Source organism: Sturnira hondurensis, unplaced genomic scaffold (genome assembly GCF_014824575.4).
Source record: "Sturnira hondurensis isolate 20B ecotype Veracruz unplaced genomic scaffold, ASM1482457v3 Scaffold0011378, whole genome shotgun sequence".
NCBI classification, from domain to species: Eukaryota; Metazoa; Chordata; class Mammalia; order Chiroptera; family Phyllostomidae; genus Sturnira; species Sturnira hondurensis.
The window spans coordinates 3,471,934-3,490,756 of record NW_028084009.1 but is presented as its reverse complement, the minus strand read 5'-3'; the positions used below and the strand labels follow the sequence as shown (position 1 = coordinate 3,490,756).

The 18,823-nt window shown below is 51.4% G+C and overlaps 1 protein-coding gene across 3 annotated transcripts in view; it reads left to right on the top strand.

The window, feature by feature from the left end:
• Positions 1-18,148, top strand: part of ZNF217 (zinc finger protein 217) — a 39,262-nt gene extending 21,114 nt beyond the window's left edge. For all 3 annotated transcript variants that reach the window (XM_037059922.1, XM_037059921.1, XM_037059920.1), the window contains 5 exons: positions 4,320-6,082; positions 9,943-10,059; positions 11,026-12,573; positions 13,976-14,106; positions 16,053-18,148. In XM_037059922.1, coding sequence (XP_036915817.1) covers positions 4,696-6,082; positions 9,943-10,059; positions 11,026-12,573; positions 13,976-14,085 — 3,162 coding nt within the window. In that variant the 5' untranslated portion in view covers positions 4,320-4,695 and the 3' untranslated portion in view covers positions 14,086-14,106; positions 16,053-18,148. The remainder of the gene's footprint in view (positions 1-4,319; positions 6,083-9,942; positions 10,060-11,025; positions 12,574-13,975; positions 14,107-16,052) is intronic.
• Positions 18,149-18,823: the final 675 nt, after the last annotated feature.

The window sequence follows — 18,823 nt, the reverse complement described above, 5'->3', positions numbered from 1 at the left end:
AAACTGCCCTGAAAATGTAAGTTTCCTAACCAGATCTTGGGGGTCGTTTTGCAGTTTAAAGGTGCAAATGAATTGGCCAGCAAGCAAGTTGACTAGCAGTTTGTTTATGTTGAATGTTTTCATGTTCACTTAATTGGCACTTAAGAAACTGGGGAGGGAGAACCCAGCAGTTTTGTTGGGTGCTTCGGGTCACTTGGCTGTGAGCAGAATTCCTGTGTGTGGGGATGGTTTTGAGGCCCATCCATCAGTGCCTTACTGCTCCGTCCCGTGGAAATGAATATTCTGGACCACGAAACGTAAGATGGCCTGAGCAGCTGCAGCACCACCTCGCTGTCGGGGGCCGGGTGGGGGGGCGGGGGTGACAGTTGAGTCCTGGGTACACAGAGGATGCTGTCGAAGAGACACAGCACTTGTCGGTCGGCGTGGTGGCCCTCCCCGGAGTTGTTGTGTTTTCGTTAAGCGTTGTCCAATGTGCAGTGTTTGCTCATTTCAGGGTCTGCAGGAAGCGGCGGAACTCAGAGGAGCTTTACTCACAAATGAGTGTCTTAGACAAATACGGAAGAAATGATTTAGAGCATCAGACTTCTGTTTCAGGCAGTTACATATAGCAGTAGGTTCCTATCTTTTTTTTAAGGATTATATTGTAAATTAAAAAAATATTTACTTAAGTAACCACAATATAATTTAAACCCTGGTGTTCTCAGAATGGAAGGTTATGATGAGGAACCTCTTGCCTAAGGTGCCTGGGAGTGTACAGCTGAGGTTAGGTGCTGTTACCTGAGTAAAGGTTTTGAAACAGTTTTTAAACATTGGAAAGTGTTTTTGCAAAGTGCCTTTCAGTAAGCCTGGTGTGTTCACATGGCCGCTTTTCTGCACACTGGAAGCGTTTAGACTGCAGGTGTTGGGCGGACTGCTCCGCCCCCCCCCCCCCCCTCTGTGCAGAGACAGTTGATTGACAGTCACTGTGCTCTCTGGACGCCCTGTGTAGAAGACCCAAGTCCGGCGCCCACGCTTCCGCCAGCTGGAAATGGTGGTTGGTTATTAACAGTAATTAGGTTCGAATGTCTATTTTTCCTAAGTTCTGTTTTGCTCTAAAGATTCTTGTTTAGCAGATTGGTTTTAAGTGATGATACTGGTTTATGGTGCAAGGAAGCGTTTTGTCTGCGCATAGTTTCTAAGGCCAGAGCCAGGACATTGCTGTCACGGGTTTTCCTAGCATGGCCCGCGTTCTTGTTTCGGTGGGTCCGTGAGGAGAGTGTTTCAAAGCCCAAGTGATTCTTTGCGCTGGTCAGTTTTACGGTATGATTAATTTTTTTTATTACACTTGAAATTGCAGAGAATAGTAATTAGATGGCAGCCATAGACGGCCATGTGGAAGTTTTTTTTTAAGTTCATAGCCACACGGCAGTTTGATGGGCATTCAGGTTCCATGCAGCATCAGCTATGGTTGGGACTGCGGCCGGAGGTGTGCGTGCTGAGCCTCCACTTCGACTGGTGATGCCGTGGGGGTTCAGTTATTCACCAGGTGCTATCGGGGCCTAACCCTGTGCCTGGGGCCCCTTCTTAGGCTTCGTGGGCAGTGGGGGAACAAGGCCGACAGGATCTCTGCTCCCTAGGATCTTCAAAGGGGCGGCCCAGGGTTTTCATATCTTAGGGGTGAAGAGTAAGGATTACGATGACCCAAGGTCGTCTAGTGCTAGACACCTGGGCCAAGGTAATGACTGTGAGAGTCCGCCTCAGACGCTTCCCCAGAGGAAGAGGAGCTTCCGTTTTCCCTGGGAGGGGGGGCCTTCCCACCTGCTGCACCACAGGCCTCTCTGGCCTCGCCCTCCTTCCCCTCATCTCCAGGCCTCTACCTGCTCACTCCACCTTCCGCCTCCCCGGGCAGAACTGGAGGAAGCCCTTTCTCCTAAGATTTTAACACTGCTTCCTTTCCCAGCCCCTCGGTCTTCTGTTAGAAGCTGGTGATAACTTGCTTAACCCAGATACTTAACATTTAAGAGATAAAAGTGGAAGCTAAAGCCCTTTACAGGCTGCATCTCCGGCCTTTGCCATGGCCCAGGGTGGGAAGGGAGGGTGATGGGCCCACATCATGTTCTGATCCAGAGATTGAGTTGAGGGCTGTCTTTTGGGGAAAGATTATTTACAGAAAAGTGGAATTCCCCAAAACTTAAAAATGTCACAGACCAGTAAAATTTCTTTAAAAAAGGAAAGATAATAATGAGGCTTTGACATGGGAGACTATGATTTTTTGCCAAATTAGGACATTAAAAACAAAAAAAACCCTATTATTTGCCATTGCCATCCTTCCATTTTTTAAAAAGGGTATTTTGGAACCAAAAGGTAGAAATGACCACACATGAAGGACAGTCTTTATTTGCGTTACGTTAACGTGAACTCAGCGAGGTGTTGCTCTAGTTCTCCGTTGGCTGCCGGCCGGTGAGTTGGTTGGTGACCGCTTCCCCTTGGACGTGTGCTGCTCCTTCTCTCAGTTAAAATGTCACCCGGGGTAGTGGCATTCAGTAAATATTTGTTGACTGAGTAAATGATCAGCCATGTAGCCAACCATCACTTAATGTCTTGATTCGTATGGTCATTAAATACTCTTTTGAGCGTATCTGTCCATAAGTGTAGACCTGCCCCCAGAACTGTAGGCTTTTGAAACTCTTGAGATGGCCTTGTAATTTGTCCCTTGACATTAAGTTTAGGTGTGTGGTGGTGACCGCTTTAAGGTTGTGACGCAGGCAGGACTGGAACTCGGGCTCCCGGAATGTTCTATCATATCCCTCCTGAGCTGGTAGCCAGCCAGCCCATGGGTTTATCCTCCGTTGTGGCAACCAAGGACCAAGCAATTAACACGAAATACTTCAGCGCATTCTTTCTTTACCCCAAACTTTGATCTGCAGTCTTATTTAGAGAAATTCATGTTTTTTTCAAAACGAAAGATAACAAGGAAAATGAAGTTTTCTCTCTTAGGAGAGTGGAGAAGCGTTTCCTGGTCTCTGAGCTTGCTCTTTGAGTAAGTGGAGGGGAGGAAAGTAACCTTTTTTTCTGTAAAGTTGCCTGTGGCGGGAGTAGTGTGCATGTCTTTGTTTCTCTGGGTGCAGCTGACAGACTTCAGGTAAAGTAGTTGGGATACTTCAGACAGTTCCTGTCCTTGCCGTGAAGGTGGAGGATTTGGTTTTAGAGGTTTCTGGTGATTCTTCCCTAAGCTCGAACGTGAGCTGCCAGATCAGAGCCTGCAGAGTGAAATCAGGGCATCCGCTCTGCACCCCGCCCCCCCCCCCCCCCCCCCCCGTGCAGAATGTGGTGGGGGTGCCAACGAGGACCTGTTTTCTGATTGAAAGACCTCAGGGAGTGCTGAACCAGGTCTGTTGAGGATTTTAACCTTGGACATTCACGAAGGATTGTTACGTGTGTATTTCCATATTTGTTGTTGGGATGAGGAAGCCGTACTCTGATGTGCGTTGAAGGCAGAGTTGTCAAAAGCAAACTGGGATTTGGACAGTGGATTGAGGTTTACAGCGTCCAGTGGACCAAAATTTATCCAGGTTCCCCTTGGTCAAGATGATCATTCTGAGGTTCTGTATTTCTTTTCCTTTAAAAAAAAAGATTTTATTTTTAGAGAGAGAGGAAGGGAGGGAGAACGAGTGGGAGAGAAACATCATTGTGTGGTTGCCTCTCATGCACCCCCTACTGGGGACTGGCCTGCAACTCAAGCAGGTGCCCTGACTGGGACTCAAACTGGCGACCCTTTGGTTCACAAGGCCAGCGTTCAATCCACTGAGCCACAAAAAGCCAGGGCAGTATTTCTTGAATAGGGATTTTAGGAAGGGCTCCCATTTTTTGTGTTGTTGACGTGTGTATGTGAGTACGTGGTGTGCTTTTTGGGCATGTGTGTTTCTTGTGTGTTTGTATGTAAGACAGTCTGAAGCTCTGGCTTTTACAATTTTACCTAAAGTGCCTTCTTTGTCATCTTATTTTTTATAATTCTTAGTCTCTAGGTTTGTAGAGGCTTTTTATAAAGATACAGATGTACATTTCAGTGACATTTGGAAGGCATTTATCTGAATTTAACAGTTTCTGTTATGAAACATTGCATTTTTGATTTAAACCATTAAAGCACGGTAGTCTATAAGTTTCTTAACGGGATGGAATGCTGGTGATGTAATGAGTGTACTGATTGGTAAGGGGTTAGGTTTAATTAACAAGCATGTGTAACAGGCTGGCACTGCATTAAGTTAGAAGTAAAGGGGCCGAAATACGTGCCCCTCTTTTCTCTGTCTAGAGCCAACCATTTCTGTCTTCTTCCCCTCCAGGTTTCGGACATCTCCTTGTCTCCAGGTTGCTGGAATTGACTTCTTGCTCAACTGGATGACTCACTCAATGGAGACAAAGAGAACTAATGCTCCGTGCTGACTCACATTAAGTCAAAGCATCAGGGAGTCAGTCTGCCTTGGTGGTGGGCAGAGCCAGTGATAGTTTCTGTCGCTGAGCTTCCGAAGGCTTCTGAAGATAAGATATTGGGAGGAATATATACTTTCTTTTGAACTTTTATAACAAATACTTGCTCCAGTCGTGAAGCCCCAGGGCTGCTGGGGGTGTGAGTGACGAGTTTTACAAGTGGCCTTATTCCATTTCCGGAAACCCTCACCCGGATCCTCAGCTGACACGCAGTCCAGAGCGGCAGGAGACATGCCGACTCAGTCCCTCCTAGTGTACATGGATGGCCCGGAAGTCATCGGCGGCTCTCTGGGCACCCAGGCGGAGCTGGATGATGCCATGTCCGTAAAAGGGGCCGCTGCCGTCCCCTTCAGAGCCACACAGGAGAAGCCGGTCATCCAGATCGAAGGCTGTCCGCCCTTGGACTGCATGTTTTGCAGTCAGACCTTCTCACTCTCTGAAGACCTCAACAGACACGTCTTAACGCAGCACCGGCCCACCCTCTGCGAGCCCGCAGTCCTGCGTGTGGAGGCCGAGTACCTCAGCCCTCTGGACAAGGGCCAGGTGCGGACGGAGCCTCCCAAGGACCAGAGCGGCAAAGACAGCGAAGACCTGAGCTGCGAAGTGTGTGGGCAGACGTTCAGAGTTGCTTTCGATGTGGAGATCCACATGAGAAAGCACAAGGACTCTTTCACCTACGGGTGCCACGTGTGTGGACGGAGGTTCAAGGAGCCCTGGTTTCTGAAGAACCACATGCGGACACACAACGGCAAGTCGGGGGCCAAGGGCAAGCTGCAGCAGGGCTCCGAGAGCCCAGCCACCATCAACGAGGTTGTCCAGGAGCAGGCCGCCGAGAGCATCTCCTCTCCTTACAAAATCTGCATGGTTTGTGGCTTCCTATTTCCAAATAAAGAGAGTCTGATTGATCACAGGAAGATGCACACCAAAGACACGGCTTCCGGCAGCAGCACAGCTCAGGCGGGCTCTCAGCTGGCCGGGGCGCCAGCCCCCAGCGACGAGCTCCTGCAGTTCCTGAACCTGAGGCCCACAGCGCGCCCCGAAGCCGGGAAGCAGCCCGCCAGATGGATCCCTCAGCTCGACCCCTTCACCACCTACCAGGCCTGGCAGCTGGCCACCAAGGGCAAAGTCGCCGTCTGCCGGGAGGTGAAGGAGCAGCCCGGGCAGGAAGGGAGCACAGACAATGACGATTCAGACAAAGAGGAGCTTGGAGAGATCTGGAGTGCAAGCAAAAGCCATCCCGAAGGTTCCGGGAAGTCCAGAACAAGCAGGAGCGGTTGCGCAGGCCTCGCGCACGACAAGGAGAGGTCCAGACATGCGAATGGTGAAGTGCCTTCCGGGGACTCGGACCCCAAGTTATCCAGCAACAAGGAGAAGCCCACGCACTGCTCCGAGTGCGGCAAGGCTTTCAGAACCTACCACCAGCTGGTGCTGCACTCGAGGGTGCACAAGAAGGAACGGAGGATGGATGCGGAGTCGCCGACCACGGCTGTGGACGGGAGGCAGCCACGGATGTGCTCTCCGGACCTGGCCGGCACCCTGGACGAGCACGGGGCCGGGGACCGTGACGGCGGCTCTGAGGACGGGTCCGAGGACGGGCTTCCCGAAGGACTGCATGTGGGTGAGTGCTGGGCTGCGTGCTGGCCCCTTGTGGGACCTGGGGGGCTGGGGGGCTCGGGGGTCTAGGCTGTTGAGGCAACTCCCTGTTGTTAGTCACATGCCCCGCTCTGGGTTGAGTCGAAGGCCTGTCCATCTGCCAGGGTTTCTTCCTGTCCTGAAAACTCTGGGATTTTGTATTTTGCTAACACACTACTTTAACTCGTGCAGCAGCCTAGAGCAGCACGTCCAATTAAGTGGTGAGTTTGCCCCCCGGAGGGCACCTGGCAGTGTCTGGAGACATTTTTGGTTGTCACAGCTGCTTGGGGTGTGTGTTGTGGGCCCAGCGAGTGGAGGGGGGATGTTTGTGGACATCCCATGACGCACGGGACAGCCCACGGCAGAGAAAGGCCCAGATGTCAATAGCACCAGGGTTGAGACGCTGGCCTTTGCTTTCAGTTCCTTCCGTATCCTTGACCTTACCCATGAAAACAAGTTACCCTTTCACGCGGTGGACGGCCCTGTGTATCGAGGCCCGGCTCGCCTGTGTTTGTCGCAGGTAGATTTCCAGTGGTGACGGAAGTACTGGGAATGGTGGCGAACCGGAGGGAGACTACTGCTGTTAGAGACGCCCTCTGGTTCTGCCCGTGTCTGGTCTTTGTGTCTGGGACTGGTGTTCGTTAACGGTTGTTCGCTCATGGACCCCAGTTGTTCGTAAAGTACAGGGAATGTGGACGCACTGCGGCGTTTCTGAGAGCTCCCATTTGCTCTCATTTTTAATGTGTTGGTGACATTTGTAGGGAATGGAAGCTGCCTTTGAGGCCTGGGGGGTGATGCCTCTGGAGTCCCAGTGGGCGCTGTCCAGGGCAGAGGACGCCCCCCGGCCCCCCGTGGGAGGCTTGCCACCCTCACTTTGCCCAGAGCCGCTGGTGCGCGTGGTAGGATGTTTTTGGAATAAGGGGTTCTGGTGCTTTGAGAATAGTTAGAAAATCCCCACAAGTGGATAATGAGAGCATGAGTTAGTTTTAGAAAAACATTATCATTTAGAAAAAAGTGTTTTTGGTTAAAACAAATGCTGCCTTTTGTTGTAACTTGATCGTGTGGCTGTCTCGGAGAGCTCTGGGCGTGAGACCCAAGATGAGTTTGACCAGAGAATACGTGGAACTCGCCCGGGCCCGTGCTCTTTCTGATATTGGGGGGGGGGGGAGGCGGGGGGTGAGAGCTGTGGGTTTTATTTGAGGTCAGGTATTTATTTAGAGAATTTTGAGTCCCTGGGACACCAGAGGTCTAGCACTTGGAGAACTACCATCTCCAGTTTTCAGAACTAAAACCTCTTCTGGCGTCTTGGTGGCNAGGGGTTCTGGTGCTTTGAGAATAGTTAGAAAATCCCCACAAGTGGATAATGAGAGCATGAGTTAGTTTTAGAAAAACATTATCATTTAGAAAAAAGTGTTTTTGGTTAAAACAAATGCTGCCTTTTGTTGTAACTTGATCGTGTGGCTGTCTCGGAGAGCTCTGGGCGTGAGACCCAAGATGAGTTTGACCAGAGAATACGCGGAACTCGCCCGGGCCCGTGCTCTTTCTGATATTGGGGGGGGGGGGGGGCGGGGGGTGAGAGCTGTGGGTTTTATTTGAAGACAGGTATTTATTTAGAGAATTTTGAGTCCCTGGGACACCAGAGGTCTAGCACTTGGAGAACTACCATCTCCAGTTTTCAGAACTAAAACCTCTTCTGGTGTCTTGGTGGCGTCACGAAGAGCTTTCCACCCAGACCTCTCGTCTCAGCGGTTTCCTTGCTGTCTTGGTGGCGTCACGAAGAGCTTTCCACCCAGACCTCTCGTCTCAGCGGTTTCCTTGCTGCTCAGGCCATGTGGTCTCAGGGAAACCTTCCGGCCCGGAGATGCCCCAGTGCCCTGCGAGAAACGAGATGGCCAGCCCTGTTCTGCCAGCAGGTGGCATGGGCGAAGGATCTGCTGGGAAGCCCGGGCTTGCTCGGCAGGCAGCTAGAATGCCCTAGAATGCCCTAGAATGCCCGCAGTGGCTGGGAGCGCCGTGTCCTGGGTTTGGTCTGGTTCTGCCGCCGCGTTGTTCCGTGACCGAGCACGTGTTGCTTCACCCGTCTCTGCCCTGATTTCCCTGTTTGCGAAATTGATTCCTCAGCTTTAGCCTTGTCTTCTGCCCCCCAAGGATGGTTGTAGCAGCCTGTTTATAGAGGCGCAGCCTTTACGGGACGGCAGGGCAAGTCAGAGGGGATGCTGCAGGAAGGGCAGGAACCAGGTAGACGTGGGCATTTCATGTCCTTTCTGTTAAGACAAAGTCGTTGTGCAACTTCTTGGACGTGATGCAACCGTAAATCCCGGCGCACGGGTGGAAGTAGGAAGTTGCGATAAGGCGCAGGCCCAGCTACAGACGGGGCCGGTTGGGTGTGATTGTAAGAAGGCAAGCGCGGCGTTTCTCTGTTTAGGGAATTATTTTTCCTAGATTTATACAGGCGGGGCCGAGGTAGTTCACAGTTGGGAGTGTGTGAAGGACAGAGCTTATTCTGGTATTGTTCATTCATTGTACTTTTCCACATGAATAACTGTGAATCTCTCTTTGCCTGCCTTGTATTCTCATGTCTTCTGGGCTAGATTTATCTTGTTATAATTTACCATCAACCTGGATTTCTTTAGATTTATTTTTGAGATGATCAGAAACCAAAGTAAAGTATTTAAGAAATATTTCCAGCTTTTATAAATGGGGTTTTACTAAGGGTTGTTCATGGGGTAACCTGTTTGTGACGACCTCATGACACCTCTTAGATCAAGGGCTGTGTCTGCCGCTTCCGAGTGTCCAGAGGGTCAGAGGGGACGCATTTCCCTCGGGGCGACAGGTTGCACCTCCTGTCTCATGCACCGATGGCTGCTTGTAAGCCGTGTTTATTAACAAATCAGTAAACCCTAAGTCATCTAGAATGTGAAATTGGAAGGGAACAGGGGAGAGAGGCCTTTTACTTGGAAATAACTTTTTCAAGGCAAAGTGACCAGTTTAGTTGTGCTGAATTTTAAGAGATGAATCAACTTGTCATATTGTACAAAGCAGCATTTCATCTCAAACCTAAATGCGCACTTTGGGGGAGCAGGTATCTGGACCGCAGCCTCTCATTGTCCTGTGTGACAGGCAGCCACCCTCCAGTGGGTGTCCCCCAGGACCTTTGCCCTGCTACACTGTCTCGATCATCCTGGCGAGATCCAAGCGTGTGAAGTTGAAGGCGTTGCGGTTCGAGGGCAGGTGTTGGTTTGTCAGACACGTTGCGGCCATGTGAGCGCTGGGGAGGGCCCCGCCCGGTTTGCAGAGCCTCGGAGATCTGACAGCCCTCGGCCTGTGCCCCTGCCTGTTTCTCTCCATGAGGATGAAGTTGCGCTTGCTTCCCTCTAGTGGTAACTTGCCCAGCCGTAGGATCGAGCACTGGTTTTTCCCTTGCGGTTGGGAAAGTTGGCCGTTGATACTGGCCCAGTTTTCTAGAGTGCCTGCTGACGGAGCTGCTTGTGCCAGCCCATTGGCACGGGTCCCGCCGCAGCGGGCCGGACCCTGCCCGCTCAGCCCGTCGGGAGGGCAGGCTGCGTGCCTCTGTCTCGACCGGTGTGTCGGCGACGCAGAGGTGGGCAGCTCGGTCCTTGGCAGCGACCCCGGCTGCAGTCGAAGCGCTCCCGGAGCGTGCCCCTGGACAAACGCAGAAACACACGCGTGTTCCAGGACCTCAGACAGCCTCCAAATGGCGTCTGGTGTGTTTTTTCCCAGCACTAGTGCGAGAGTTATTTTATGCTTTTTATCAAGAACATTTCAGTCACCTTGGCTTATTCATGTATTTGAGCTCTCCTCTTACATACTTTTTTTTTCTTTAAGATAAAAATGACGATGGAGGCAAAATAAAGCATCTTACATCCTCAAGAGAATGTAGTTACTGTGGAAAGTTTTTCCGTTCCAATTATTACCTCAATATTCATCTCAGAACACATACAGGTAAGGAGCCTGAGGGTTTTTTAATGAAGAGAATGATCTTGTAGTGGTCTGGGACTTCTCCTCTTGGTTGCTCAGACGACCCAGTGGCCGTGGCAGTGGAAGAGTAAATGTGCAGGTAGTGCGCAGCTGTCACTTCAGGGGTTTAGTGGCCCTGGGACTTGGGCTGTTCTCTCTCAAGTTCGTTGTCCGTTCGGTTTCTGATCACCAGATCCCCGCGTCTCCAGAGCTCTTTAACTTCTAATGTCGCAGCTGCTTTATGCTGTTGGGGTTTAGAATAAAGTGGAAATACATTTCATAGTCTTCTAGTTTTTACGTTTTTGGTTTGTTTTTTTATTTTTAGAGAGAGGGGAAGGGGGGAGGGAGAAAGAGGGAGAGAAACGTCGGTCGGTTGCTGGGTCATATATGCCCCTCACTGGGGACGTGGCCCACAACCTGGGCACGTGCCCTGACTGGGAATCGAACTGGTGACCTTTGGGTCCACGGGCTGGTGCTCAGTCCATGGAGCCATGCGCTCTGGGCCGGAGCCTTTTCTGTAGATCGCAGAGCAGCTGTTAACAGGGGTTTAGGGGGCTGCGTGTGCTTGGTTTCATCTCTTCCTCTCACCAGCTGTGCCGCCTAGGGCAAGTTACTTGAGCTTTCTGAGCCCCCTTTTCTGAGCTTTAAAAGTGGGGTGACAATCACTTACTTCCACAGGGATGTTATGAAGATTAAAGAAGTTGAAAGTGTTGCTGTTTTGCTGGCTGGTTGTTTTTTTTTTTAACTTAAAGACGCATCACATGGTCAAATGCTCAGTGTAGTCGGTGACGCAGAGCAGTCACAAGTTGGCTCTGGGACGTGGAGACCGGTTACCGGGTGGAGAGGGAGGAGGGAAGGACCCTGTGTTCTGTGTTCGAGTCTCCTAGTTTCCACAGTCTCCTCTGATGCTTCTTATAAACTTCTGTAATACGGTGACACCTCTTGTTGTAGGTGAGAAACCGTACAAATGTGAATTCTGCGACTACGCTGCGGCCCAGAAGACCTCGCTGCGGTACCACTTGGAGAGACATCACAAGGACAAGCAGGTCGACGCGGCCGCCGAGGTCAAGAGTGATGGGAAAAACCAGGAGGCCGAAGACGCGCTACTCGCTGCCGACAGTGCGCAAACCAAAAATTTGAAAAGATTTTTTGATGGTGCCAAAGATGTTAAAGGCAGTCCCCCTGCCAAGCAGCTCAAGGGGATGGCCCCTGCCTTTCAGAGTGTCCTGGGCAGCGCCGCCCTCTCGCCAGTACACAAAGATACTCAGGGTTTCAATAAAAATGCGACCGAAGACAGTGCTGACAGAGTGAGCAGAAACCCTGCCCCTGCTCATTTGGACGTGTTGAGGAAGAGACCCACCGCTGAACCCCAGGCCGGTGGCCTCGTCTGCAGAACAGAAGGGGGTGTCCCCCCTCTTCCTCGCCCAGACGCCACTGCCACCCGGAGTGCCGGGGCCATGAAGGTGGAGGTGGCAGCGGCTGGCAGTGTGAAGCCAAGCATGGACTGTCAAGAAAAGCCTTTAAACTTATCCCTTGGGCCGCTGAACAGCTGCCCGGCAATTTCTCTGAGCAAGAGTCTGATCCCTAGTATCACCTGCCCGTTTTGTACCTTCAAGACCTTTTATCCAGAGGTTCTCATGATGCACCAGCGGCTGGAGCACAAATACAACCCCGACATCCACAAAAACTGTAGAAGCAGGTCGTGGCTCAGAAGCAGACGCACCGGCTGCCCGCCTGCTCTGCTGGGAAAGGACGTGCCGCCCTTGTCCACTTTCTCCAAGCCCAAGCCCAAGCCCGCCTTCCTGGCGCAGTCCAAGACCCTGCTGTCGGAGAAGGGGAAGCTGGGCCCCTCAGGGCCAAGCAAAGCCCCTCTGACCTCAGGGACTGACTCTAGCACTTTAGCCCCCAGCAACCTGAAGTCGCACAGGCCACTGTCCAGTGTCGGGTCGCAGGGGGCTCCGGTCACCAGGCAGCAGCCATCAGAGATGTTTCCTAAAAGTGGAGGTTCTCCTGCCCTGGAGAAGACGAAGAGGCCGGAGGTGAAGTTCAAAGCCCCGGGTGTCTCCCTGTCCCAGCCAGCACTGGGCGGCAGCACCGTCAATGGCTCAGATTTCCCTGCCAAGCATGACGGCCCGTGGGTGCCCCCTGGGAGAGACTATTTCTGTGGCCGCAGCACTGGAGGTGCCGGCCCGGAGCTTGGAGAGCCGCTTCCCAAAAGGCCAAAAGCTGGGCCGGTGGCCCTGGACGTGGAGCAGCCTGGGCCTCACTACAGAAGGGGCCTTGACCTGCCCAAGTACCAGATGGTCCGCGGGATCACGTCGCTGCTGCCCCAGGAGTACACATGCCCGCCGCCAGCGGTGCTGCCCCCCAAGCCGCGGTTCCTGGCCTCGGGGGAGATCGACTCTGCGAATGTGCTGACCGTGCACAAGCCCTACAGCGGCCCGGGACCGCTCTACACGTGCACCCCCGCGGGAGCAGCGGCCGGCGCCGCACTTGAAGGTACTGCCCTGCCCCGCACGGATGCTGGCTCAGCCCCAGCCCCTGCGGAGCCTTGGGTTCTTGGGGGAGGGGCCCCCAGGGTATAGAACGTACAGGGGGAGGGACAGCGAGGCATTCCTAGATTGGCCATGGTTTCCCCGTCCCCAAAGCTCAGTCCTCCAGGATTAGCCTTGTTTCTGAGTGTTGAATTTCTCTAATTTTTCTCCCTTGGGGTGATGACGAGAAAGATCATTGAGAACCAGTGGCCTGATCTTCTCCTTACCCTGAAATCTCAGGTGTCACGTAGGCCTGTCACCTCTACCACCCTGGTCTCCTGGTACGCACACGGTGTGCCCAGCACTCCCTCCCAGCCTGCCCTGGGATTTGAGATCTGGGAAACTTCTGCCCACTCTCACCACCACTCCTGGACCCTCTACTCCTTTAGAGCAGGGAACACAGGGAGCCTCGAGTTGCCTGCAGTTCCTCATGTGCCCCATAGGGGGCAGGCAGGCGATCCCACCAGCACCCGGGCCTGTCGGAGCTGCTTAAACACACATGTGAGCAGTTTTGGTGTCAGGGCTGACTAGGGTTATGTGGCCTATTTAGTTCTTGTAAAATTCCTCGTGAGTTTCAGGAGTGCCACCACTGCCCCGAGTACGTTAGTGGTCACCTCCTAGACGACTCGAGTTCACTGTGGGAATGTTTTTAAAGCCCCTGCTTCCTCGGCCTATGGCCTCCCCGGGCTGTGCCTGTGAAAGGTGGGGGCAGTGCCCCGGCATTACACCACCACAGCCGCCTGGCACGAGGCTCTGCTGGCTGGTGCTGCCCCAGAGCCAGACCACCCTGAGCCCTCCGTCCGTGTTCACTCAGACCCCGATTCTGCGCGGAGCCTGGTCTGCCGTCAAGGGTGGCCAGACACCTGTTTTCAAAAACAATTGCTCTCGACACCGCAGTGCCTTAAAAAGTCCCAGTGAAGTAACAGTTTGGGTTGCCTTTAAGAGCACCCATTTTCCCCCTCAGTATATAAAATGGATTCGAGTTAAAACTTGGTCTCTCCACCAGGTGAGAAAAGACCGTGTTGCAAGGGAGGTCCTTTTAAAACAGGTGTTTTTTCTCTTCTCCCACACTGGACGTGGGGTTAAAATATATTACGCAGCCCAGTTCTTTGGGCCCTTTAACTCTTTCTATGGCAGCCCCGTGCTTAGATGGCCTTGGTTTTGATGAACTAAGGTTCTGCAGTGATGGGTGTTTCCCTGGCATTTAAAAACTCGGCAGTGCTAACTGGACCACGTGTGTGCGACCAGGGGCTCTGACCACGCTGTCAGGTCAGGGTTTTGGAAAACGGGCCTCTACCCACCCGCCCACAACTCACCCGGTTGCTCGGACTGAATGCTGAATGCCCTTTTATGTTTTTCCCAATTAGGAAAAAGGCCTGTGTCGTATCAACACTTACCTGGCAGTGTGCTGCAGAAAAGGAGCTATGACAGTCTCACTGGGAGTGCACATTATCGACCAAGTGACAAAAACCCTTGATTTCCTAGTTGGGGAAGAAAGGTGAGCACGTGTACCATGTAGTGACTTCATTGGAAATAAGCCATCTGTTGTATCCGGTAGAATGTAAAATTGCTTTTAATTGTAATTTTGACTTTTTTTAGGTGTTTTTAAAACTTAGAGTACTCAGGCCAGAACCAGTAAGATAGCAACCGAAATTTAGTAAGCATTTGGTTCTGCATTGAATGTTTTGTGAACACGGCCTCTTTCATCCTTCTTCCAGCAGGGGGCAGTAAGTCAGGCATTTTTGGCAAATTGTGTTCTCTGCTTTTTTCTGTCAGTAAGATGTTATTGGCGCCTGGCCATGACCTTTTGTCTGCGGCTGCAGACATGACGCTGTGGCGGGGACCACGAAGCCTGAGCACCTGAAGGTGTTTACTGTCTGGCCCTTGCAGAACAAGTATTCTGACCACTGGGCTAGGGTGTCCTGTACACACTTCACAGAGACCTGGGGATCGAGACGGGATTGCGTGGCTTGCCAGCGTCCCACTCTGCCTGGCCCCAAGCCTGGCCCCAGCCAGCCCTGCAGTAAGAGCGTGTCCGCAGCCGTGGTAAAATCCTGGGCCGTTGGGAGGGAGTGGGGACAGGAGCAGGTAGAAGGGTTAGTTCGTGTTGACGATTGGATTTCACATGGTGTGTGTGTAGCTGGAGGGTGACCCAGAACACTCGCGGGGGTGTGCTCGGAGCTGCACACATGCTGGTGTATTCCACGTTCGGGTGAGGGTGTGGCGTGCAGGGAAGAGTTACCCTGGGACCCCTTGACAGTAAACTGGGTGAAAGGTGGGGTTCAAGGGCAGTCCGTTCTCTCTGAGATAAACCTTCGCCGAGCGTCTGTTCCTGAAGCGCGCTTGTCCGAGGCTGCTGGGGCTAGAGAGAGCGATGGGAAGACATGCAGGCCAGGGCAGGGCCTCCTTCCTGGCTCATGGGGTCACCCGGGGGCCCACTGGCCACGTGTGGGTGTGCGTTCTTGTCCTGTGCAGACTGGGTGAAGGGGTGTCATCCCAGGAGAGGGGTAAATCCACTCTGCGCGGAGACAAGCAAGCCGTTCACGGACTCGGAGGAACACAGGTCCCTCGCCTGTGCGTTACAGCCTGTCAGTGACACCCCGGGCCTCTGTCCACATTCTCTGGGCTTCTCCGCCTGCGATCCCCGCTGCCCGGAACATCCTTCCTGCACCGTCTTGGTCAGGCGCCCTTTCTGATCCTGCAGGACCAGCTCACACACCATCTCTGCCAGTGTGTGCAGGAGCCAGGGCTCCTTCCTCTTTGTGTTGCCCTGCCCGGGGGTGTGGCTCACGCCCGTTTCCACCACTAGCCCGTTGCTGGGACTATCGCAGTCGGTGTCAGCTGAATGCATCATGTCGCACATACTTGGTGCACCTTTCTCCTCAAGGATGGAGGTTGTTCTGAGTCGTTTGTTGACTGCTCCTGATCTGTGTCATGTATTCTCCTTTCATACGGTGCCAACTTGCAGAGTTTCTCAGAGGTGGCCGTTGGCTTTGCCAGACCTGGTGTGACTGGTGTGGGTTCTGGTTCTTGGTTACGTCATCTTCCTAAATCATGGTCGTGTGTCTGCGGCCATGTAAGTGGTGCGGCATCGTGACCGTCTGCTCTCCGGGTACTTTGCTGCAGAGTTCAAGCTCAGATAGAACACATCGCAGGGCCAGATCGAAGTAGCTCTGTCTATTCAGTACACTTTGAGTTTTAACAAATTACTTAATAGACTTTCAGAGAGAGGTGAAGGAAGGAGGGAGGGCACGTATAAAATGCCGGTTTGTGGTTCCACCTAGTTCGGCATTCATTGGCCGGTTCTTAACGTGCCCTGACGGGGGCACGCAACCCCGGGAATCGGAACCATGCTCTGACCGAGCTACCTGGCCAGGGCTGAATGTTTTTAAAAGATTGTCTTCAGTGTTACCTTAGTCACTTTTTCAACTTTGTTTTCCCCAGGTCTTGGCGATGGATGTGTGTACTCAGCGTGAAGTCAGTCCATCTTCTGAGAAAGCGGCGTGAGAGCTACTGAACGAAGCCGTGATTGATTGTACTGTACATAGAACTCGGGAACACTACAGTGCTGTGGCGTCCTGTCCACTCTCGTACCAAATAGCAATAAAAACTGTCGTCGGAGCAGTGGGGTTGTACACCTTGGAGACCGGAGAGCTCTATTTTGTCCCTGAATAATATTTTTTTTACAATTGACCAAATAAGTGGAGTTTTTGCATACTTGAGCGCTGCTGAAAAGAATCATTTGGGATGGGGGGTGGGGTGGGGAGAAAGTATGTGATGCTTGCACCTCAGGTAAAATCTGTAAATAGATAAGTTGTACCTGCTTGTTCAAATACCCTGTGTATTCTTTTTCTCACGTAGCTCATCACTTTGAGCAGGTTCTTGCTATTTGTGCTCTTTCATTTAAATGGTATGTTTTAAAATAATTTCTTGATGATTTTGTATTATGTTAAATCATCCGCAGTCTGTTGTCTTGACATTGTTACTGGAGGCAGCAGCCCCTGTGGCCGAGAGCTGCGTGGCACCCTCCCATTGCAGGTGCCCGGGCCGCCGCCGGCCGAGGGCGCCCGCGCTCCAGCCCGTCGGAGGGAGCCCCCGAGGCGGGTTTAGGCACACGTGTCTACAGAGACTCATTTCCTCTGTAGAGCAGCCAGCTGCCCAGTACATGTACCAGATTGTGTGTGGAGCTACTGAATAGAGTTTCCTATCAAATTAATCATTTTTGTTGGAAAATGCAGTGTTTTGGGCACTCGTCTGAATTAGTAGATAAAAACTATAAACGCTAAATTATACATGTGATGTACAGTTATTGGAAGCAATTTTCATGGAAATGAAAGTTGCGGGGTAATTTTTAGGTTTGTATTTGGGGTCTCGGTGCGTCCGCATTGGAGGCGGACAGCGGGTGCGTTGAGACTCGCTGATTTTGATGAGAACTGCTGGCTGAGCCCTCCGGTGATAATGACCAGGGAAGGAGGGACCTGTTTCCATACCTCGGTGGTCTTCCCACTTTTGGTTTTAAAGCAGCAGCATTTTCTCAGTACACATGCAATTTGGGTTTTAAAGAGAGTGGCCACCAGTTGGCTCCTGGATGTTTTAAACTTTCTGTTCCCGTAATTTGCAGTCCCTCGCTGAGTTTCTTCAGCAGTCCCTGGGGTTAGCAGCCACGAAAATGTGTTTTATTAAGAAACTGTTTTCAAAAATAAATTTTGCACTGTTGATGTTTCATGTCCTAAGGGTAAAGTACTGAAAGAATCCTGATTTTTTTTTTTTGTTTATTTTCATTATGCAACATGAAGCAAAGTTGATCGCGAAGTCTTAACTCCCGTCCCAGGGAGGCCTAATTGGAGATCAATCTGCTGGCCTTGCAATGAAGTGCTTTGTATCAGGAAAGTGTACACTAGTAACCTTTTTTCCTGTTCACAAGCTGAGCCATATGTACATAATCTAGATTTTCGTTTTCATAGTTTTGCACTTTTATAGCCTATTTTTTGAAGATTAACACATTTGCAAAGATGATTGACTTGATCGTTGCCTGGTTCCCATGAGTGTTACCGAGAGCGCGCTCTGACTCCAGGAGTGCAGCTTCGAAGGGGTGCAGCGTAATGGAGGGCTGAAATGTAAACCTGTATTAAAAAAAATCACCAAATCTATTTGAGAACAAGTCGGTTTGTGCTGTGCTGAAATTACTGGGGTTTTTGTATCTCTCCTTTCTAGCCACATTTCTGAAAGCGTAAAAATACCAGTTTTTTTTTTCTTTTTCACAGCCCTTGTATTCCAAATTTTTTTTTTTTTTGCCCATCAGTATTAACTATTGGGATACTACTGGTTTTGTATGTTTTTTTTTCTTTGAGACAACAGTACATAGAGGTACAATCTGTTGGATTTTTGTTTATGTATTTATTTCATTCCAGTTTGATTTATTTTAATTGTTGATACTTAAGTTGTCAAACAGTAGACATTACCTGTTTTATTTATGATATATTTCAGCTTAAAGTTATGTTATTATATGTGGATGTAAATACAGATTTGGTGTTTTGCAACCTTGGGTTTTGGTCTTTATTGCGTCCCTGGTTTCCGCTTTTGTTTCGTTTAACTTTTTATAAATACAGTCGTAAAAGTACACGGTAGCGGTGAGATCAGCAGAGTGAGACCGCCCTCATCCTGGGCAGCAGCGTTTTCGGTCTTTTTGACACTCCCTCCCCATCTTCCCTGAGCGTCTTAAAGTGAGTCTCTGACAGGGTTTAGTTCACCCCTAAAACACTCCTGTGTGCATCTCGGACAGGTGGGGTGTTTCCGGGCGGCACCCGGCTGAGTGGACAGGGTTCCTCACCGACCCCGGCTGGGTCTCAGGACGCCTGCCCGCTGTCCATGACTTGGAGTCCATATACACCGAACAAGGCCCACTCGTGAGTCCCATCGGTAGGTTCCTTAAGCCTGTTCTAACCCCACCCTCGCTCTGTGGGACGTTTTATTTATTGAAGAAAACTGGGTTATCCCGTAGAAGTGACTGTGTTCTCATTGGGGTCTCCCGCATACTTGGGGTTTTCTCCAGCCAGTTCCCGCGGCTTCTGCCCATCCTGTAAACGTAATGAACGTCCGGGCGTTTAGAGGGAGATTTCTGGGTTCTGATGTCACACTGAGCTGCAGTTCAGAGGTTTCTCCCCATTGATGTCTCTCCGTTCTGATTTGGTGACCCCAGTGAACATCATTAGGGG